The 22,812-nt window shown below is 39.3% G+C and overlaps 1 protein-coding gene across 1 annotated transcript in view; it reads left to right on the forward strand.

The window, feature by feature from the left end:
- Window positions 1-726: 726 nt before the first annotated feature.
- The window catches only part of LOC131780964 (dynein axonemal heavy chain 10), a 43,905-nt gene continuing 21,819 nt past the window's right edge, over window positions 727-22,812 (forward strand). Inside the window, exons 1-32 of the mRNA XM_059097595.2 lie at window positions 727-1,076; window positions 1,851-2,143; window positions 2,345-3,348; window positions 3,597-3,912; window positions 4,810-5,058; window positions 5,566-5,742; window positions 6,547-6,769; window positions 7,404-7,531; window positions 8,432-8,518; window positions 8,796-8,909; window positions 9,315-9,455; window positions 9,563-9,751; window positions 10,149-10,309; window positions 10,950-11,181; window positions 11,891-11,980; window positions 12,311-12,475; window positions 12,894-13,052; window positions 13,397-13,513; window positions 14,180-14,282; window positions 14,397-14,575; window positions 15,108-15,319; window positions 15,752-16,142; window positions 16,547-16,669; window positions 17,159-17,392; window positions 18,213-18,436; window positions 19,006-19,174; window positions 19,605-19,708; window positions 20,140-20,323; window positions 20,449-20,583; window positions 20,884-21,036; window positions 21,627-21,815; window positions 22,252-22,398. Of these exons, the coding sequence (XP_058953578.2) occupies window positions 863-1,076; window positions 1,851-2,143; window positions 2,345-3,348; window positions 3,597-3,912; window positions 4,810-5,058; window positions 5,566-5,742; window positions 6,547-6,769; window positions 7,404-7,531; window positions 8,432-8,518; window positions 8,796-8,909; window positions 9,315-9,455; window positions 9,563-9,751; window positions 10,149-10,309; window positions 10,950-11,181; window positions 11,891-11,980; window positions 12,311-12,475; window positions 12,894-13,052; window positions 13,397-13,513; window positions 14,180-14,282; window positions 14,397-14,575; window positions 15,108-15,319; window positions 15,752-16,142; window positions 16,547-16,669; window positions 17,159-17,392; window positions 18,213-18,436; window positions 19,006-19,174; window positions 19,605-19,708; window positions 20,140-20,323; window positions 20,449-20,583; window positions 20,884-21,036; window positions 21,627-21,815; window positions 22,252-22,398 (6,606 nt within the window). The 5' untranslated portion in view covers window positions 727-862. The remainder of the gene's footprint in view (window positions 1,077-1,850; window positions 2,144-2,344; window positions 3,349-3,596; window positions 3,913-4,809; window positions 5,059-5,565; window positions 5,743-6,546; window positions 6,770-7,403; window positions 7,532-8,431; window positions 8,519-8,795; window positions 8,910-9,314; window positions 9,456-9,562; window positions 9,752-10,148; window positions 10,310-10,949; window positions 11,182-11,890; window positions 11,981-12,310; window positions 12,476-12,893; window positions 13,053-13,396; window positions 13,514-14,179; window positions 14,283-14,396; window positions 14,576-15,107; window positions 15,320-15,751; window positions 16,143-16,546; window positions 16,670-17,158; window positions 17,393-18,212; window positions 18,437-19,005; window positions 19,175-19,604; window positions 19,709-20,139; window positions 20,324-20,448; window positions 20,584-20,883; window positions 21,037-21,626; window positions 21,816-22,251; window positions 22,399-22,812) is intronic.

Here is a 22,812-nt window from a genome sequence, read left to right on the forward strand (position 1 = left end):
GGAGAAATAAGACCCTTCCCTATGGATTTATTGAAGTCACGCCCAAACCAGCTTCATTCGCCTTTCGGTGGCTTTTCTTTTCCCTGGATATCTATCCCTTCGCAAAATATCCTTTGCCTCCTTCCGAATATTCCGAGACGGAATATCTTGCCAAGCTAGTTTCGAGTGCTCTGGCGATGATCTGTGCATCAGAACCTGGCAGGAAGGTTCCCCCGAATTTTCTTTTTAAGGGGGGACTGACTCCTTTTGCCAACCCCCTGTGCCTATTATATCAAATTAACATGCTCTGTTACAGAGTGAGAGTAAGAGCTAGTGCAAACACAAATAAGAAATATCGAATATTGTCTTGTAGGGCGCTCTAAATTCCCCTTTCTCCGAGTTTACTTGAGTTTTTAGCCCTGGCTTCTTACGGTTTGATCCGTGAGTCTTAATAGCCCTCTTCACGCTCTGGGGAGACTGAGAACTGGCACAGAGCCATAACATTCCTCACCTCCGATCCCCAGGGGCCCAACTGCAAGTAATAGTTGCAGGGCCAAATCTCTTTCAAAGCTTTCTGACCAAATCAGGAGATAGTAAAATTGCTTCAGTAAGTAGCTATGAAAAACTTATCCAATTTCTAAAGTCATTGAATGATTCCTGTCTTCTTCTGTCATTGGTCTAAAATTGTCAGCGATAAGTTTGCCCTTTTCACTAACGTTGTCATAGTAACAAATCCTTGGTGAAGATGGCGACGATAACTATGCGAATAAGAGGAGCAAAGTAATCGCTAGCAAGGAAGTTTTGAGCCCAGATGGCTAAATTGCTCGCGTATTGGAATAATTAATAGAAATATTTATTTGAAAGTGATTCAAGCTTCGCCAGTATGGATGACACACGCATTGAGTGGATGAGAAACAAGGTATACCTCGGACTTGGAATTACAGACCCTGAGGTGTTCGACGATTTGTTGTCTCGAGAAGATGGACAATTTGAAAACGAAATCTTAAAATTTCTCAATGAAACTCCCAAGGAAGGATGCACTATTTTATTTTATTCTATGCTGAAGGAAGAAGAGGAGGAAATTGAAGTTGAAGCGGGTTAGTAATTGAAGATAATCTTATGATAGTATACTTGCAATTGCGCGCCATTTAATTTTGTATCACAACAAGACGTTGAAAGGGTTCTGTTATTGCTAGCGATTAGCGATTTTTTGAGATCCCTTTTACGCACGGTAAGTTTTTGACATAAATTGTTCAATGACATGACAATTCTTCTTCTCAAAGAAATGAAACTTAATGAATAAAGGGTGTTTGTAACTCGGACTACAGCTGTTTAGGTCTCCATTCCAACGGTAACTCGAGGTCGTTGTCACTGATAATCCCGCCGTTTTGAAATATAAGTTGGCACTATTTGTCAAAGATTGACCTCCATGACACATAATTTCTGGAAGATGAAAGAGTCCAACAACTTCATACTTTCTGATATGAAATCTGTTTATTTTACCCAACCATAATTAAGCTGCTTGATTTATCACACGTTAATAATGTTGTTTGACAAAGTCGGTATTTATATTTGAGTAATCACAAAGATCACCCCCAGAGAAGGGGGATTTAGGGTTGTTGATAAGATGACTCGGTTTTTACTTGTGTTGACAATATAAAAGGCCACTGTAAAAAGTTTCAAAAGCTGACATATTCAGCGCTACCCCTTCATCAGAGGGAATAGAACGATGAGCGAACTTCTCCGAAGTGATACTTTGTTGTCATTTTTGATCTGTCTATCATTGACTAAAGCTCTGATCAAAAAAGATTACAGTTATAGTGAAACTATATTGATAAATTACAGAATTTTACTTTAAATTATGTCATTAGAACCAGAATTACCAGAAATAACAGCTGATGGAGATGAAGAAGTTGAGAAGACCTCAATAAATGGTGCTGAAGGGACTGCTGAGGGTGACGATTTGATCATGGAGAGAGTTCCATCTGCAAATTCAAAGGCTGCAGAGGAAGTTTCTGTCAAGGATGGTTCACAGGCTGCAGAGCCAGCCCAGACCAATCCAGAGACTGGGGAGGAGGTTGCAACAGCCTCAGGTGAGGGAGGAGAAGGTGATGAAGCAGAGTTAGGAGAGGAGAATCATGCCACACCTCTACCGCCCAGGACAGTAAGTTTGCTTTGGATATCTTGTTGTTGAAAATTAATTTCATGTGAAAATGATTTTAAACTATGTACTAATTTGATATGATTTCTCCTTTGTTGTAAGTGTTATCCAAATATAAAGCTTAGAACAAAGTTTGACCAACAAACAAGTACATTTTCTGAATGAACAATAGACAATCAATCAACATCTTTTAAATAATTGCAGAAAATCATTATACAGAAAGTTCTGAGGACAGTCATGTATGTTTGCTATGAACACCTTCCCGAAGAGTTTGCGGATGAAAATGCCTTCTACTTTTTACGGAATACCACTGGCCCTGTTCCTCTGCCATCGACACTTGAGGAAGGAGAAGAAATTCTCCCTCCTTTATTTCAGTTTGGATCACATTACGGACCCTCGCTACAGATGCTGGAGCACCTTTTAACACTGGTGTATATACCCCTTTTGTCACACAATGGTCAGCGGAATGAGTCTTCTTCAGATAGTGGGAGTCACAAGAGTAGTGCTCATACTGGTGATGAACAGGGGTCAGAGGAAAGTCGATCAAGGGTTATCTTAAGAGATGAATTTCTCATGAACATGCAGAAATTTTCTACGCACATCAGCCGAACAATTCACCAGTTGGAGGGTGATATTCGATTGGAGATGCCTGAAGTCATTCTTGGTGATGACATTACAGAGATGGTAAAAGACTCAGAACTAGTAACAATGCTAGAGGAAACCCTGCACAACTGGGAAGTGACAATTTCATCAGCCCTGGAGGTCCAGTTAAAGAAAACACCCCAAGGAAATGGGCCTTTGGCTGAGATTGATTTCTGGAGAGAGAGAAATGCTACACTGAGTGCAATTACTGAGCAGTTAAAACTGCCAACTGTTAACAAAGTTGTGGCTATCTTAACAAATGTTCACTCTGAAAGCCTTGCCAGTTTTGAGTATCACCGAGCAGAACTCACAAAATATTATACAGAAGCTAAAGACAATGTGCGATTTCTTTCTACCCTTGAGAGACATTTTAAGAACTTGGCACATGGTGCAAGTTTTAACATAGTCCTTGAAACAATACCTTCAATGATGAATGCTTTGAGGATGGTGTGGATTATATCACGACATTACAACAGAGATGAGAGAATGGTGCCGTTAATGGAAAGAATTGCTTGGGAACTTAGTGAGCGAGTGGCCAAGATTGTCAATGTTCGCACTATTTTCAAGTGAGTATGATTACTGTATGTAATCATTAGAAAGTACATTATCATTATTGGTTAAAAAAAGTGAAGGGTGTAGGGGAGTGGCAAGGGCAGTTGCTTCCATCACTGAATATGCTTGATGCTCCTTTGCTCAGAGGGGAACTGAAAACTGTTCCCCTCTGAGCAAAGATAAGGAGCATTGTGATGTGAGGTCAGCAACTACAGCATACAACTTCTTTCAAAGTGGCCATAACTGAAATCTCTCCTTTTAGAGAACCACCCTACCTCATGAAGCAAAAAACCTCAGAGGCCAAGAAGACCTTGGAAACATGGAAGGAGTCATACTTTGATGTGAGAGCCAAGATAGAGGCTTCAGGGAGAGATGCCAGATGGGAGTTTGACAGAAAGCGTTTGTTTGAGAGAACAGATCATATGGCTTCAATCTGTGAAGATTTGAAGGAGGTTGCAACAGTGATGGAAGAGTTTTATAATATCTTTGGACCTGAACTGAAGGCAGTGACGGGAGATCCTAAACGTATCGAGGATGTGTTGAAGCGGGTTGATGGACTGGTGAAACCCATTGAAAATGTAAGATTTATTCTGCTTTGAGATTTTGTGTCTGCTTTCAAGTTTTCCCTTGAGTTTTTTATATAGGTCCTTGATGACTTTGTAGTGAGAGGGAAGGGGGAACTTGAGGTCACTAAAGTGGATAAATTAGCCTACTTTTCAGGGTGTACTGACAGCCAAAATGCATTCTGGTCCCTGTTTAACCTTCTCTGTTTAGACACTTTTTGCCTGAGTGTTACAACAATTAAGACCCAATGTTGGCCAGTATGCATTGTGCGCCTCTGTTTTTGTTATGGTTTTCACAAGAGCAAGGCTTGTATTGTTTTCTTGAAGCTTCTGGAATAAATTCAACATCAAGTCAATGGTTGTCAATGGCCAATGTCACATGTAGTGCATACTGGTCAAAACTGGGTCTTTAAAACCAAAGTAATAACAATTGCTAATCACAACAATGGTAATTATCACCTGGAGGCAAAGAGAACTCAAGTAGGCACAGATCAATAGCCTTAAATATTAAAAAATCAAGTCATACTTGCTGTTGGACTTGCATCTGATTAGTTGAGAGGTTGATCTTAGACCAAAAGGAAACTAAGAAAAACCTTTGAAACTTCTGCATTAGATTTTGATTTTTTTTTACCTAATTAACAATTAAATTAATTTTGTACACTATGAATATTTAGGTATTAAGATATAATTATGGTCTCGCTGATGACAGAATTTATATTAAATTTACTGGAATCACTATAGATAGCCCTTTGCATAAGCCCTGCAGAGTTCCCTAGTCTACATTGCCTCTCTGATAGTTTTACTAATAAATTATTCTTTTAATTTGTATATTTGTGGCAAACTAATGAAGCAAATTCAACTGAAATTTCCCTAAAAATTTGAGAGAGTTGAGAGGTTGTTTGTATTTTTTAGGTTGGATTTGATGCCTTCAGCCTTAGGCATGCTGCAAGTTGGCGCAATGTGATGGACTGGTTCCACAGAGAAGTTACAGCCATTGAAAATGAAGCTAGACACTTCATTGACGACTCGTTTAAGACACTGAGGTCTGCTGAGGGAGCCTTTGATATGCTTTTGAATTTCAGACACATTAGATCACGGGAAGCTATCAACTCACAAATGATGAAGAAGTTCAATGACATCTTGGTGCAGTTTGGAAAAGAGGTACATACATGTTTATGAGTGCATGATTGTATTTAGCCCTTTAACTCCTTAGAGTGACTAGCATCTAAATTCTCCTTACAACATCACCCCTGAATCAAAAATATATGAAGGTCAAAAGAATGAATGAAATGATCACCAACTAAAGCAGCTTTTGATCTTAAAACAAATTTTCCTTGTCTGCACCTTAGAAAATGTATAGAGAACAGTTTGGAGAATATGCATACTGATGTTGGGTTGTAAGGGTTAAGATGCAGCATGAAAGATGCTGATATGAGACAGGTTGTACCTTTTAATCCATTGAGAATCTTTTTTTTTTTAATTTTGGCTTTGAAATTTATCAAGAAGTACAGGGACTATCACTACCCATTTAGATTCTGGATCAAGTTGTCTTGATTCAAATCCTTGTTGGAGTTTCAGAAGTCATAACTAACTGCCCATTGTGAAAGGAGCACTCATCATAGTGACCCAGTGAGTACTATGCTTGAGATTTGTGTTATCTATTTCAAGGTGGATGCTATGTATGCACTGTTCAAAGCCAACGCAGACAAGCCTCCAATCTTCAAGAATCAACCCCCTGTGGCAGGAGCCATCAGCTGGGAACGCTCTCTCTTTCTTCGCATAAAGCACACCATCTTGAGATTTCAAGAAATGGAGGACATGCTGAATTCAGAGCAAGGAAAATTGGTAAGACTTGGCAATGAGATAGTCAGCAAAGGCTTTTCACAAAATTGTTTGAAGGTAAAGTGTGCCATTGCATTGTGGGGGACTCCTTGATGGACTGATTAAGGCACTGGTCCCTGGATGGAAAGGTCAAACACTTAACCCTTTAACTCCCATGAATGACCAAGACAAAAATCCTCCTTACAATTTAAATACAATATAAAGCAGAGAAATTATGAGAATGAAGAAAAATATCAATTAGGGGGGATTCTTCCAAATTCTTAGAACTATTGTCATAAGAATTGTGTAGAGATTTTGATTTAAGAGAGGATTTGGGGAGTGAAAGGGTTAATTCTCTTCCCTCAAAAGTGCAAATGGGAACCAGCAAAATGTGAACATCAAAAATCTGAAAGAAAGCCGGGAAAGGTAAAGGGGGGAACCTTGTGCTGGAGTGGCATCTCATCTCCAGTGGGAGGGGAGGGGAGTAGCAGTGCTTCCAGTCACTTGACACTCCTGAAACTGGGTTAAGTTGTGGCAGGATGGACTTACTGGCTTGTAGGCTGGTTGAAGTGTAATTACATTTGCCACCTGGTTGCTGACCCATCTTTAAAATGTCTCAGCAGAAAGTCCATGCTATTAACACTTTTTCTCCCTTACATCATAAAAATTCAGCTCAAGAATCTGATCATTCATCCATCAAATCAACGTTTGTCGTTCAGCAGTAGTTGCTATTGACACAGAGTTTTACTTCATGTCTTAAATCACATTTAAGAATTCTTGCAATCTGTTGGTTTCCCTTCCTCATTATTGTTTACTTCTTGTTTCCAGGCAAGCAAAAAGTATCTTAGTGTGGCACGGCAGATGAAAGAATATGAAGACAGAAAATATGAAGCATGGAAAGAACAGGTTGAAGCAAATCTCTTGATCTACCTTAAGAAAAATCTGCTGATCAAGCCCTCAGCAAGCTCTGCAACCACACACAGAAGTGCTGCTGATGAAGGAAACTCCGAGGATGCATCTGGAAGCTTAGCTGCAGCAGTGCAGGCTCAAGGTAACATTGTTGTTGTTTTTTTTTTATTTTTTTTTTCCTGCTGTAGGTTTCTAAGCATGTAGACTTTGTGTGCTCTCACAGAGTCTACATGCCACTAGTTACTCTTTCAGAGGTAAAAGTCTTCAATTGTACGGTGATTTTTCTAAGATTTCTGGATCCAAAATGTACATCTCTCATTTTTATACATTATACAGTGCCAGCAACAAGGTTACAACTAGTCTCTGATTCTAGAAGATGATGCTGTTCCCTTTACTAAATTAGATTTAAACCAATCTATTAATTTTCTCTTTTTTGTTAAAAACATTTGAATTTCAATGTTTTATGTTTCAAAAGGAGTAAGACAAAGGAGTAAAGAGAAACAGTTGGGCTGGGATTACAGCAAAATGAATTGTGGAATAAATTTGTAAAGATTACTTTCAGATATTACAAATGAAAATAAACTTGTGGAATCTTTAAAAATCACTTTGCCAGGTGAGGCAAAACCCAGGCAATCTGCGAATGGTTTTGACAGTTACTTGAAAATTAGCTTTATTTCTCATTTTCAATTATATATAGATGGACATTGAATTATGAATTTTGTACAGCTGAGATCAATCCTGGCAAGTTCTGAGTTTGTTGTTGGTATTTATTTCAGCCTCTCATCCCAACCTACAGTATGTAGCAGATTTTGCACCAGAGTTAGGTTTAATCATTATGGAGACAAAGTACTTAGAGCAGCTAGGATTCCAGGTTCCTGAGCTGGCCAGAAATGTTGCTTTGCAGGTATTTTGTCAAATAATGTCACTGAACTCTGTTTGAAATGAATATACTTGTACATGGATGTGATGTTTTCTGTACAATCATGTATATCAATAAATTTTGTGATGATCACAAAAACATTCCTATTTTTGGCAGTCTTTACAAGTGACCTTGACAAGCTGTCTATGAGTCCCACTAATAAGCCCCTCTCTTAAACTTTAAGTTTCTAATAAACCCTTAATTCTGATGAGCTCTTTCTCCATTAAGTCCTCATCTCTATAAAGTCTCTCTTTCATAAGCCATCTCTCTTATGAGCCCTTCTCTTAAACCCTTTAACTCCTAAGAGTGATAAGCATGTAATTTCTCCCAACAGTATCACCCCTAAATCAAACATTAAGTTCATGAGAATAAGGGTAATGATCAGAAACTTAAGCCCTTGATTTTTAGAAAAGTTCTTCTTGCAAGCACCAAAGGAAATGTAAAGGGAAAAGTATGGAGAACTTGCATACTGATGTTAGGGTGTAAAGAGTTAATGAGCCCTTCTCTCTGACTTGCCCCCCACATCCTTTCTTAAAAACTCTTCAACAGTAGTTTTTTGTGATGTGATTTAGCTATAGTAAGTGTGAATTATACCTGCAGTTAAAAGCTTATGTCAGGGTCTGTTTTATGAAATATGTAAGCATGTGCTTATTGAATGAGTGGAAGGGCTAGACTGGAAAATATTTGGCTGGAGTTCATGATGTACGGATGATATTGTTTGTAGTGGTCAATAAAACCGGCCGATAAATTCATTGTATAGAAAAGTGACTCTTAATTTCCTCAAAGATGATTGTTTTTCATAGAAAATGACTCCAGGTACAGTGAGGTTTTTTTTTAAGTGCTCAAATAAACATCATCGATTTATGCGATAATTCATGTTAACAGGAGGAGAAGTACTTGAAATATGTGGATGGCCTGAAGCTTATGTTGGACAGATACCACACTGTTCTTGGAAGTCTCAATGTTGCAGAGGTAACTTTATATTTGAGTACATTAAGTCAAGTTCCTTGTATAAGTTCAAACTGTAGCTACCTGTGACCTTAAAGTATGGGGAAGAGTTGTTGCTTGATTCTAACTAAGACAGGTTTGAATTAGTTATGTTTTCACTGGTTTTTCGACGTAAAATTAGGTTCAAAGAACGTCAGGTATTAATTTCGTAGACATTAACACTTCACCTGCACATTCCCAGGGGGGCTTGCTGTATAGCTATGCATGAGTAAGTTTATATTTCTTTCTATTTTTTCACCAGACACAACTTCTAGAAGATCACATCAAAGAGTTAAAACGTGTTCTAAAGCCAGGGGCAAAACGATTAAACTGGAACTCGCTTGGAATAAGTGACTACATCACGAGATGTGGACAGGTAACACGTGAAATATTGAAGAACTTAATCATGTTAATCATCGTTTATCATCGTTAATCTTGAAGTGTCGTAAAACCCGAAATAAAGTTATATCAACGACCAATCAGAAGAAATCAAACTAAAACAAAGCAAACTGCCTAAAGCGCGGGAAAACGCGGGTGATCAACTCGTGATTGGTTCTAGTTTTGCATCTGATTGGTTAAATAAGTGGCGCAAGTTTTTTGGACCAATCACAGAGAGAAGTAAAGAAAAACAAAGAAATCATGTATTACTTTGGACACTCGGTTGAAGATTATCCCCGAGGAAAGCTATATAAAAGTTTCAAAGCAAGCCAAAAGATTCAGATTTTCTATTTGAATGCTAATTTATGCATTACTGAAATATCGCTAATATTTGTATTCACAGGCCATCAGCAAATTTGAATCACTTGTGAATCAAATCCAGAAAAATGCCAAAGACATCAACAGCCGCCTGGAGTTAATGGAGAACACAGTGTTATTCAAACAGCCACCGCCCAAAATAGGAGGAGCACTTCCAGATGCAAAGGTTATTAGACTTCTTTACCAAATTCATGTTGACTTTCTAGTTTGCTCATGTTTTGCTCTCGAAATTATGCAATGTAATCGCTTTGATTTTTTGCAAAATTCTTGCAGGAGTTCTTTGAATATCTTGAAAAAGCTCGAGCGGTGGAGCTTGAAAACTTGGCCAGAAGATACAGAGCCGTTGGACCGCTTCTTACGAAGATGGAAGGACTTGTCGTTCATACAAACACTGGCAGATCAACCAAACTACAACCTTACTATGCCTACTGGGAGAATGCAGTCTATGAAGCCCTCACAAAGGTACTTACTTACCGTAACCTAGTTTAACAACTTAGTTTTGCAACTGAAGGTGTAGCCAAAGTCGCCCATCCACGACTTATAAACGGTAGTCATGTGACGAGCTGTGAAGTTTTTCTTATATGAAGTTTGTGGTCTAAAGTTAAACTGAGACATACATTTGTGTTAGTTATCATTATTCGTTGTCATTTTCCCCTAAAAAAACTTGCCCCTTTCCTCTAGGTTGTTCAAATACTAAGTTCTGGAATGTCCCGTGAAATTAAAAAATTGATTTTCAGCTTTTCTTTTCCTTTTTTTTTTTGTGGCAACTTATCTTTTATTTCTGGCGACCATTTTATGATTTTAGACCGCCATCTTGGCGACTTTGAAAAAAGTTGAGTTTGGAGTTGTATTTTTTCAGATGGTGACCAAAAACCTACAGCAGTTTAACCAGCAACTCCACGCACGCCAGCCATTGTTCCAGATCGAAACAGTGTTGTCTGCGCCAGAGATTGTCTTATCTCCTCCGGCAAATGAGATCTACAAATTAATCATGCAGTCAATTAGAGACATGGTGGAGGGGTAAGTTTAAAAGATAACATGTATCTTCTTAGTAGTTTTAAACTTGTGTAGTTTTACTTGTGTCTGTACGGATCTTGTCTATCGTAAAGTCTGATCGTTCAGGTGAGATTATTCTTCGAAAGGACTGTTGTCGGCCATAGTTACCGACATTTTGAGAACCTGAGCTAAAGTCATCACCAGAGTCAAGTGAAACGTTGTTTTTCAGGGGATGATGTCTCTATCAATAGCACTAAGTGGGATTACTCCTTGTTTAAAGGTTTGATTCCTTAGAAATGCTTGATCAATTGGTTTTTGTGCTCAGATCTGGTTTCTATAACGCCTGATGGGTCCTTTGTTCATGATGACCCTTCTTTTTGCTGTTTTCTCGCTGGTCAACACGTCACCGCCAAACTAGTGTGTAGAATGGATACTTACCCAAAATGTTGGAGGAAAGGAGAGGAGTGAAGCTAAAAGTTTCATTGAAGGAACTGGCAATGCCCCTGCAAACTTCTCTGGAGCCCCTCACATCACATTGGCGAAACCGTCGCACTGACTTAACCTGGCCTAAATTACATTTAGCCCAGGAGTCATTGGCATAACAAGACGCTTTTGTGCAAGCTATACATATTTGATTTCAATGTTGCATTGGTTTCCTTCACAGAACCAGAATGTTTGTTCGCTGGATGAACGGTACGTGCATCGAGACTCCGCCCCAACACGCTGAGGGTGAGGACGAGCCAGTAGTGTTTAGTTTCTTCACAGATATCTCGGCCAATCCTGCCATCATAGACCTGGTGACTACTCTGTCGAAAAGTGTGCAGAACACTCTGGGAAACTTGAACAAACACCTGACTCGCTGGCGGAGGTACAGGTTGCTATGGAAACTTGACAAGGTTTGTAATGATGTCTGAATATAAATGTTACATTTTTATCAGTGAAAATCGGTCAATTTACCAACAGGAATGCGCCAATCGGATTGACTGAGCTTCTCATCTGGTATTAACCATTTAGGTGCCTTCTCGTTCGTTTTTCTGAAGCTTTTTTTGGACAAAATATATTTTTTTCCATGGAACATATAAGTTTTAGTACGTGTTATAGTAATTTCTGATGCGGCTGCTTGTTTTAGAGCGCATTTCGATTGAGTGTAGGGGAACAAAAACGAAAGTAATCCCAATAGCCAATCAGGACAACAGATAATACCACAAGGAGCCAATGAGAACTCAAAGTTAGCACAAGCAAACCGCCTAAAGCGCGGGAAAACGCGGTCGACCAAGTGAGGATTGGCTTTAGTTTCTCATTGGTTGAGAAAGTGGCGCAAGTTTTCTGGATCACCCAGCGAATCACAGCGAAACCAAAGCAATTCCAAATTACTTTTGACACTTAATCAAAAAATTGCTCTACGACTTTTATCTTAAAGGAACCTCGAATTAAAAATCTAGATGTTTTTCATACGTTTCTTACATGTGCATATATTTTTTCGCTCGAGAGTTTCAAGTGTGTGGCTATTTGCGTAGTGTCTATCGACATAACCACTCAGTGTTTATTTATTTTGCACGTTTTTGTTATCATAACTGATTTGTTTGTTTGTTGTCCACAAAACAGAGTAACATGGTGGAGAAGTTTGCACAGAAGAAACCAACGTGTATTGCTTATGACGAAAAGCTACAGTTCTACTCAAATCTGGTCATTGAGGTATTAAGATAGATCTGCTTTATGCAAAGTATACTCTTAGGTTAACGTCACAGTTCTTATAGTCAGCGATCATTCAAGGAAACAGAGGTGAATATCGGTGGATATTTACTTAACAATGAAGCAAGTAGTAAGAGGTTCACTGAGGTAAACAATTGTTTTAGTCTGTGTCACACAGGTTGAACAGTTAGCGCACCCAACAATTTCATCATTTCTGACATTATGTCGACACATGGTCGGAAATTAAACCGGTGAAAATCTCGCCGCACGTTACTCCTTCGCGATTAGGGATTCTTACTACAGTGATTGTAATAACTTTATGATATTTACCAGGTTGGAAACCAGGTCATGACAAAAGACATTGATTTTGTTCGTCTCAACTTGGACCCTCTGGCAACGACTATTCAGGCCAATGCGAGGGCCTGGGTCAAGGAGCTGGGCAAGTTTTTGAACGAATCGGCAAGGGAAGATCTGAATGCTCTCAAGGCAGAAATTGAGGTATGTTTCAAGAGGATAGCTTGATTGCCTCCCTATCTTTTATAAAATCCGTTAACGATATCATGGATAATTTGTACTGTTTTCGCTCTAAATTTTCCGGTAAATCATTTGCCACAATGTCATCCGCTACTTAGTTCGTTACTTTGTCGTGACTTGTCATTGGTAATGATCGCTATTGAGGAGCCCCGAGAAACGATTGCACAAACTAACTTTTGGAGAATTTAGCGAATGAAAAACTTAGTAGGTAAAAAGAACCAACGAATGAAAGATGAAATGGGTGAATGATAAAGGCGACAGAGTAAATAATAGGCAAATTAAGTGAACAACTGACGGATGAATGAACGAATTACTTGTTTGCCGGATATTTTTCGTGTCGCAGCATTAGCTGAGAAGTTTTTTTTTGACTGTTTTGTTACAGGGTTTAACAGATGATCTCAAGCGAGAACCAGACACGCTAGAAGACTTGAAGTTTGTCCTGCGCGTAATTGCAGATATCAGAGACAAGTCTCTTGATGTAGAGCTTCGCTATGTCGACATTCAGGAAAGATACCGAACCATTCTGATGTACGATATTGAGGTAAGAAATAAAATAATTATATCCCAAAGTCAGCTAAATTGTCCGTGTCTCAAGCTTCATTGTATGATCAGGGTTGCCAATAAGTTTAAGAGAAGAAGGCAGTTAAAAAAAAAAAAAGGTCGGCAGCCATAGTTCATCTCATAAACTGTGAAATGACTACACTAAAATTATCTTGGATGGTCTTTCAGTGATTGTATGACTGTTTATCTGCACTTATGGTAAAATGTGGTGAAAGTCGCCGGCTATAGATGGCAGACTAAGCAGCTATTGTTTAGCTACTGCATGGCTCTTATCGACAGCTCTCATTTGTTCATGTTTGTATTGCACTTCTTTCTTTTTGAAAGGTTCCCGAGAGCGAGCTGGAGCTGGCCACCAACATCACCCAAGCGTGGGATGACCTGTTCCTGGAATCTCGAACAGTGGACGCAAGTTTGGTCTCTGTTAAGAAGAAATTCACGGAGGTAAGTTTTGAGAACACATATGTTGAAAAAGAGACGTTACAATATTGTAATACATGGGTACCCAGGACTTGCATGTATTCAACGTTGTTCTTAACTCTTTGATCCCAAGGAGTAACCAGCATCTAATTTCTCCTCACAGTATAACCGCTGAATCAAGTATTACGGTCACGAGAAAAAAGGAAATGATCAGCGACCGAAGAAGTTCTTGATTGTGAAAGAAATTCTCTTTGTCATCACCTTAGGAAATGCTTAGAGAACAGTATGGAGAATATGCATACTGATGTTAGGGTGTAAATGGTTAGATCCATGCATATCTGAACTTGGATTTTAAGAGATGGAAAAAAAAGTTGTGCTCTAAGAAAAATCAAGCGTGAAAGTTCTCGTCCCCGAAATCTTGGGTGCCCCGTTCGAAAATACTTCCTTAAAAGCAAAGTTATACTAATTGCCTAAGGACAGAACCTTTCAGAAGTTAGTTACCTGTGACACTCGAGCTTGAGCACAGCCCTGGAAAAGGTTCAAAATTTACCTAAGTTCCATACACAACTCAACATTTAATTTAACTCTAAATGATATAACACAGTTGAGCAATTAGTAAATCGCTTATCATCGTTAGGTGATAAAAATGGATAACATTTATATTTCCTCATCAATATATCTATTTTGTAGATCACGCAAGATCAAGTTTCCGACTTCTCCAAAGACATTTCAAAGTTTAAAGAAAGCTTCATCAATGAAGGTCCAAGCTCTATTGGCACTGATCTTGAAGCAGGTAAATTTACGAAGCTTGATGTAAGGTTTTCTCAACTTTTCAACACCTATATAAAATCGAGATGAGAAGTATGATTTAATTTTCGATCTGCACTCGACTGTATTTTTTTCTAAGGTGTGGAACTGTTAAAGAAATTCAAAGAAGAGTTTGCAAACTTTGAAAAGGAGCGTCAAGAATTGGCGAATGCTGAAAAACTGTTTGGTCTTCAGATCACTCTTTACCCTGAACTACTGGACATGGAGAAAGAGCTGAAGGGATTGGATCAGATCTTTTCTATTTATGAGAATCAAAAGGCAAGTTGAGTGAAAAATTATTCGAAACATTTGCGCATAAATGGAAGCAAGCCAAGTGTCAAATGTTTAGGGCTTCAGTGTTGCAGTAAATTCCCACAATTGAAACGGCGAGGCCAAACAAATGAAGATGGCTTGTGAAAAGTTGCTCCAACCTCTCCATAGAATTTGCAAGACGTTTATTTATCCCTAGCGATTCATTTTTCTTTGTCGTTTTTGCTGTGGTTGATAATTGTGATCACCTTATATGAAGATTTAGAGCAATTTTCTTTTGAATCTGGATATTTATCCAAAAATGCAATGGTTTTGCGTGATATTGGTCTGTCTCTCTGGTCTAAAAATTTCGCGCCAATCTCTAAACCAATCAGATGCAAAACAAAAGCCAATTGCGACTTGTACATCCGCGTTTTCCCGCGCTTCATACAGTTTGGTCCTTTTCACTATAAGAGTTTTCATTGGCTCCTGGTGATAGTTTCTGTCCCTCTGATTGGCCGTTTGATTAATTACTTATTACGTGTATGTTCCTGTCCATCAGGCGGCTCGTGATGAATGGGCCAACACGCTATGGGCCAACCTTGATGTGTCAGTGTTATCAGAGGGTATTGACGGGTTTATTAAACAACTCAAGAGACTTCCAAGAGAGGTGAAAGCCCTACCGCTGTGCCATATTCTGGAGGAGAAGATGAAGGAGTTTAAGAATTCCATTCCACTCTTTTCTGATCTGAAAAACGAGGCTTTGCGAGAACGGTAGGAAATGGGTCTTTGATTGTTGAACAAATTCTCCTTGCTAGAACAAGAAGAAAATTGATGTTACCTTTAAAAAGTTTGGTTGATTGTGGGCTTTAATTTTTTTCAACCAAAGGGGACGACAAAGCGATAAATCAATGTAAATGTATAGCAGTACAAACAGAATTAATTTCTGTTGGATGGTTTAATTCTTAATCATATCTCTTTTAATTCTTTTTATTAACGAAATAGAGTACAATGTATTCTTAGCCTGTATAAAAAACCTCTTATTCATGGTCGGAAGGAAAAAGGAGGCTAATCAAACTGGTCATGTAATATATACATACATATATATATATATATATATATATATATATATATTTTTTTTTTTTTTTTTTTGAAATGAAAAAAAGAGTACATTAATTCTGTAATCTTGACTTCTTTACCGAACAGCCATTGGAAGAAATTAATGGAAATGACGGGCATGAAGTTCGATCTCAATCCGGACACCTTCACACTTCAAAACATGTTTGCCATGGAGCTACACAAGTTCCAGGAGGTCATCGGTGACATCACGGCTAGCGCCACAAAGGAGCTTGGGATCGAGAAAGGTATCAGTGAAGTGGGTGACACGTGGGGTGCTATGAAATTCACTGTGTCCAAGTTTATGAAGGGAACCCAAGAGAGAGGCTTTATTTTGGGAGCTGTTGATGAAATCCTGCAAATACTGGATGACAATGCCATGAATTTGCAGAGTATGTCCGCCTCGCGGTTTGTGGGGCCGTTTTTGGAAACTGTTAACAAGTGGGAGAAGAGTTTGTCACACATTGGAGAGGTTGTTGAGGTGAGTGTCTGACCAATAGTAAGCTGACTGTGGAAAGTAATCAAATTACACGTTCTATGACTTTGCTTTACCTCGCACTGTGATTATGTTATTTTCCTTTCTTCCGATTGGCTGTCGTAATTATTTGGTTTTGGTCTTACGACGCTCAATCGAAATGTGCTCTAGAATTGCTTAAACAAGGCAACCAACAGATAGGTACTCTGTCCTAAAAGGGCGACTAAATATCAAAACCACTCAAAATGAAACTGCGAAGGAGATCTCTACCAGTCCCCATGGTAAGCCTTACTTGAGTTGGAATCTCGAAAAACCATCAACGTCTTAAGGAACAGCTATGTCATGTAGCGTTGCAAATAATATCTGATATCCACTGTCTGGGATCGTTTTTTTTTTCTAATCCTTCTCAGGTGTGGATGGTTGTGCAAAGAAAGTGGATGTACCTCGAGAGCATCTTCATCGGCGGAGACATCAGAGCTCAGCTTCCAGAGGAGGCCAAGAAATTCGATGACATCGATAAGACATTCAAGAAGGTTTGTAGCATGTTACGCTTCTGTGTTGCACGTGAAGGTGTGTGTGCTAAAGAATTAGTGATCGGGAGGAGGGGGGGTGGTGGCAGAGAGCAAGGGTTCTTGTCCAGACGTTTGATACATCAGTTTCATTAATAAACAGTCCAGCATCTAATTTCTCTCCACAATAACACTGTAGAATCATCCATTAAGATCATGAAAATAAAGGGAATGATCGGCAGTCAAAGAAGCTTTGATTGTTAAACGAATTCTTCTTTTCTCTTGGAAGAAAATTCAGAAGAAATCTGGGAAAACACCCTTCCGTTTACCTCTAAATTTAACTATGAATTTTTCAGGGGAAAAGCACGTCCCAGCCAACACCACAAATGTCCCGCTCTGCTCTCTCATCTTTTCTTAGTTCGGCTCCTGTTAAGAGCGCATTTTCTCCAATGTCTGTGTCACTTAAATAATTCATCTTGCACTTCATGGTCTTCACCTTGTTTCTGTCTTCAGATCATGAGCGACACTGCAAAGAATCCAAAAGTGTTAGAAGCTTGTCACGCCGCCAGTCGTCTGGAGCAGCTGCAGATGTTGGTAGCTGGTTTGGAGAAGTGTCAGAAGAGTTTAAATGATTACCTGGACTCCAAGAGAAACGCCTTCCCAAGGTTTTTCTTTATTTCTGACGACGAACTGCTCTCTATTCTCGGCAGCCATGATCCACAGTGCGTGCAAGAACATATGATCAAGGTAACTGAGTACGACGGAATCAGGGCCAATTTTATTGCGTAATGGCGAGTGGCAAATTTACCTCTGATTTGCTTACTTTTCCTCTAATTGTTTATTAAAGCCAGTTGACAACAATGGCAAATACTTCAATTTCACGTGCGCAAACATTTTAACCCTTTTACCACCAAGAGTGACTAGCATCTAATTTCTCCTTAAAAAATCCCTCCTTAATCACACACTAAGGCCATGAGAATGAAGAAAATGATCACCAACATCTTAGGAAATGTATAGAGAACAATAAGGAGAATTTGCATACTGATGTTAGGTTGTACTGGCTTAAGGCAGTCAGTAAATTTTGCCTTTGTTGTTTGCGCACATGTGGTTCTAAAATCTTTATAGTTAACCTCTTTGGGACATACAATAAGTAGGTGATATGCTGTTTCTATCTGGCTCTGAAGACAAGACTTGATGAGCCCTTACAACTTCTAAAGATTAGCAAAGGCATGTTCTGTCCACTGCTGTGGTGATTTCTTAATGATAAAGAGAGGAAGCGCATAGGGAGGGCAAGAGCGAAACGAAGCGTTCATTTTCTTTTACTCTCACAACCCCTCGCGTTCATGTTCGTTAAATCCTTGGCGGCTCCTATTTCGCGCGCGCTGTGGGCGATGATCTTAGAGAGAATACAAGGATTGTCAACACACCATCTGAAGCATGGGCTTGGCATTACCTCCAACCTGTTTTAAACGCAGTTATCAATAAGTAATCGCAACTTGTATGCGGCGCAGCTTCCTTCAAAAGCTACTTATTTACTTCTAATTTTACTGGTTCTCGTCTTTTACAGATGTTCGACAACATTGCTAAGTTGCGTTTCGAAGAAGGGACTGGTGAAGAGATGTTGGCCACTGCCATGCTCAGTAGCGAGGCTGAAGTGATGGAGTTCAGGCAGCCAGTGGCGGCTGAGGGACGAGTGGAAGACTGGATGACAAACGTGCTGAATGAAATGAGAAGGACTAACAGACTCATTACGAAAGAGGCCATCTATAAATATGGCGGCGAACTGTCCAGGTATAAGTTCTTTCTTTACCTTACCATTTAATCTCTACGTGCGACCAGCATCTAATTTCTCCTTGCAATATCACCCTGGATCACACTCTAAGGAAACGATCACCAACTTTAGAAGCTCTTGATTTTTAAAGCGTCCCATAAAGTAATGAAAAAATAAAGAAGAAAAAAAAAAACAGGTGTTCTAAACCTTCGTCTGCCTTGCTTGTTACGTAAATGCAAGGTCTTTTTTTCGCACAGTGGTCAGTTGAAACGAAAATTTAATAGAGTGTCGTAAAATCGAAACCAAAACCAAATCAATCACAAAAGCCAATCAGACAAAAAAATATATCATTTGGAGATAATGAGAACTCAAAATAAAACTATCAAACTACCTGAAGCACGGGAAAACGTGGGTGACCAGGTCACGATTGATTTTAGTTTTGAATCTGATTGGCTAGGAAAGTTGACCAATCATGTAGGGACGTAAGGCAAAACCTAAGCAGTCCTGGATTACATTTGACACTATTGTAAATTGCTCTTTTAAGTTTATGTTACTGTCTGGTAACATTTTAGATGTGTTTTTTTTCCAGAATTGACTGGATGATGGAGTATCAAGGAATGGTGGTACTGGCTGGAAACCAAGTTTGGTGGACATGGGAAGTTGAGGATGTGTTTAGAAAAGTGAAGAAAGGAGACAAGATGGGAATGAAAAACTATGCTAAAAAGATGCACAAACAAATCAGCGACCTTGTTGAAAAGGTGTGTTAACACTGGCTTTTGGTCAGTTAAATAGATTAATAAAAAAATGAATTAATAGATAAGTGATTCCAGAAGCTATTAAGATAAATTACATAAAAAAGTGGCTATGTGTGGAAAACTATTTCGCTAATTAGAAACGCTAGAACCGTCTATGCGCATATAAATAGAGTGAGGAGAACGTAACACTGATTAAAATGAACAAGGCTAGTTTAGGATCCTGATATAAAAAAATAGAGATTACGTTATATTTCTAATCTAACAATTTGATCTGAAAACGTACAATCCCAGTCTGTTGCCATGAAATCAAAATTACCATCGTCCGAGACAATATTTTATTTTCTATGGAAGTTTTGCGTAACGCGACTCGCTTCATGAAGTAAGCTGTTTACACTTTTTTTCTTATATTTAAAACTTGTATTTTTTTTTTCAGGTTCGTCATCCAAACCTGACCAAAAATGATCGCAAGAAGTTCAACACAGTGCTGATCATTGAAGTTCACGCCAGAGACATCATTGACAGTTTTGTTCGAGACAGGTGAGAATAGTGATACGAACTAACCAGGGGTTTCTATAAAAGCCATTTATTGGTCTACCGCCGCCTAGAGGACCTCTTACCGCTGCGTACGTCCCCGTTTCCGTACACAGCTACCAATTACACTATCGGAAACCGCTTATGGATAAAGTAATTGAAACCGCTTGGGCTAACTAGTCATAAAATGTTTTGCTGCTTTATTTTTAGCCAATTTTTTTTTGTCTCAGACAATCAGATGCAGATCTATCATCAATCACAACTAAGTCGCACATGCTTTCCCTGGTATAAGGTTGGCGGTTTGTTTGTCTTTATATACCTTGAGCTCTCTTTGAGTCTTCATTGGGTCAGATTGAGCTCTCGGAAGGAGGAAAAATGTTAAGGCTCTTGTTAACTAAAGTTGAGATTGATCATAATTCCCCCTGTTTTCCTGACAGCATCATGGACACGCGTGAGTTCGAGTGGGAGAGTCAATTAAGGTTCTACTGGGATCAGTTACCAGATGAGTTGATGGTGCGTCAGTGTACAGGCGAATTTGGTTATGGATACGAGTACATGGGACTAAATGGACGACTGGTCATCACCCCCCTGACAGACAGAATATACCTGACTATCTCTCAGGTGAGGTGTTTACGTGTGTAAAAAATTTAAAGTAGGGGGAGGTAGTGTAGTTATTAGATGAACGTTTGGTGTTTTATAATCCTACTGAATTGTAGTTTTACGCTTCTTTTCCCTTCTTTTTGTAGGCCTTGTCCATGTACCTCGGTGGTGCCCCCGCAGGGCCGGCCGGTACAGGAAAAACCGAGACAGTGAAGGATCTGGCTAAAGCTCTGGGATTACTGTGTGTCGTAACTAACTGTGGAGAGGGTATGGATTACAAGGTGAGCTAAACAGGTTTTGTGGATGTCATATGATATGGGTAATTTGCGTAACGCTTACGCGTCACGCAATTGAGTGAGAGCTATGGCTTCGACGACCTGCATAGAGTGACAGTCAAACCCTTGCTGTTTGACAGAATGTCTTTACATTTTTGACCAGCTACTTAATTTTAAAAGTTACGTTTGTCGTTGCTAGCCATCCTTTTAGAGTGTGTGACTCGAAACTGAGGGAGTCGAATTTGTTGCAATATTTTCACATATCAGTCTACAAACGCATGAGTTTCTTACTTTTTTCTCCTCTAGTCCATCGGCAAGATCTTCTCAGGCCTGGCGCAGTGTGGTGCCTGGGGTTGTTTTGACGAGTTCAACCGTATCGACGTGTCTGTACTATCAGTTGTCTCAACACAGATTAAAACACTGCAAAACTCACTCAGCAACCATCTTAAGAGACTACAGGTGAACTCACGTCTACCTTATCTAAATCTTGACTTAATTTGCATGACGAAAAATGGTAAACGTAATAACAAACCTGTCTCAAGCGTGACAAACTATAGACAGTTTAGGGCAATTAAGTTTCGTCAATAATCTGAGATTACCTTAGTTTTTTTTAACCCTTTACGCTCTTACATTAGCATTCATATTCTCCATACTGTTCTCTGTACATTTACTAAGATGCTGACAAGGAGAATTTGCACCGCCCTCTCAAACAATTAGATGTAAAAACAGAAACAGAAACAAAGTTGCCTTAGTCATTCGTGTTTTCCCGCGCTTTATGTGACTTGCTTGTCTTTGCTTTTAGTCTCGTTGGTGAATTGATCTAATTGGTCGCTTTGATTATCTTGGGTTGTGGTTTTTCGTAGTAGTCGAAAACTGCTTTAAAGAAAGACGTAAGACTTTGTCAAGAATGTGAGACAGAAGGAAATCCAAGGTCTCTGTGAGGATACAGACTATAGCTATTCCTTCCAGTTCTACTAACTGGTCCACAGAAATCTCTAGAGGGAGCACTTGTTAACCAAGTTGTAAACTAATTTCTTCTCCTTGAACAGTTTGAAGGTACAGAGATAGCACTGGATGGTCGCATGGGGATTTTCATTACCATGAACCCTGGCTATGCAGGTCGTACAGAACTTCCTGAGAGTGTCAAAGCTCTGTTCAGACCTGTTATGTGTATTGTGCCAGACCTGCAACAAATCTGCGAGATCATGCTTTTCTCCGAAGGGTTTTTATTGGCCAAGGTAAGACAGACGAAAAAGAAAATACGATTTAGAGATCGTCTGAATTTAGTGTCAAAAATAATCAGGAATTGTTTTTCTTGGCTTTTATGATTGGCGTTAGAAACGCAAAACTTAAGTCGATCGTGACTGGTCGCCTGCTTTATCTTGCGCTTAAGTGTGGAGACATTTATTTACCTGAATAATAAACATTTATTCTGCTTTGCTGATCTGAATATTTTGGGTTTAATTTCACGACACTCATTCACTCACTCACCCGGGATAGAAGGGGATGGACGCTTTTTCGAGGCTGGGTACTTTTCAACTTTTCCTACCAAAAGGGTCGGCGCTTAATCGAGATGGGCGCTTTTCCGGGGTTGGACGCTAAATCGATGAAATACGATTCACACATGGCATGCATCTAGTCAAACATTATTGTAAATTCCTCCTTTTTACAAAGGTTCTTGCCAAGAAGATGACAGTACTTTACAAACTTGCGTCAGGACAGCTCTCCAAACAATCTCATTACGACTTTGGGCTTCGTGCACTGAAGGCTGTACTTGTGATGGCAGGAGAACTGAAGAGAGGTTCTCCTGATCTGAGCGAGGTCAGTTTTAGTTCGTGTTTGAAAAGGAGAAACGATTACACAAGTATCTATAGAAATACTTGGGTTCTAAATCTAGTGAAACACTGTTCCACTGTCAAGGTTTAGGCGTTCGACTCTAAACCCTTAACTTCTCTGAATCGTTTCTTTTCTTAACCGTCCAATAGTTTTTCTCTTGTCCAGGTCGCATGTCGCAAGGAATCTTAATACATTCAGGGTAAAAACGCCTAGCATCTCCAGTAGTGTTAAGTTAAGAAGAGACTGAGAGTCACTCGAGACCAAGTTTCCAGTAAATGTAGAAACAAATTTGTTGTTTGTTGACGTTCGCTAACCCCCTACATATTTCTTTCACTGCCTTTACCTACGTTAACTCTGAAACAGAGGTCACGGTTCAAAGGTACCCACTGCTATCTCAAC

This window comes from Pocillopora verrucosa, chromosome 2 (genome assembly GCF_036669915.1).
Source record: "Pocillopora verrucosa isolate sample1 chromosome 2, ASM3666991v2, whole genome shotgun sequence".
NCBI lineage: Eukaryota > Metazoa > Cnidaria > Anthozoa > Scleractinia > Pocilloporidae > Pocillopora > Pocillopora verrucosa.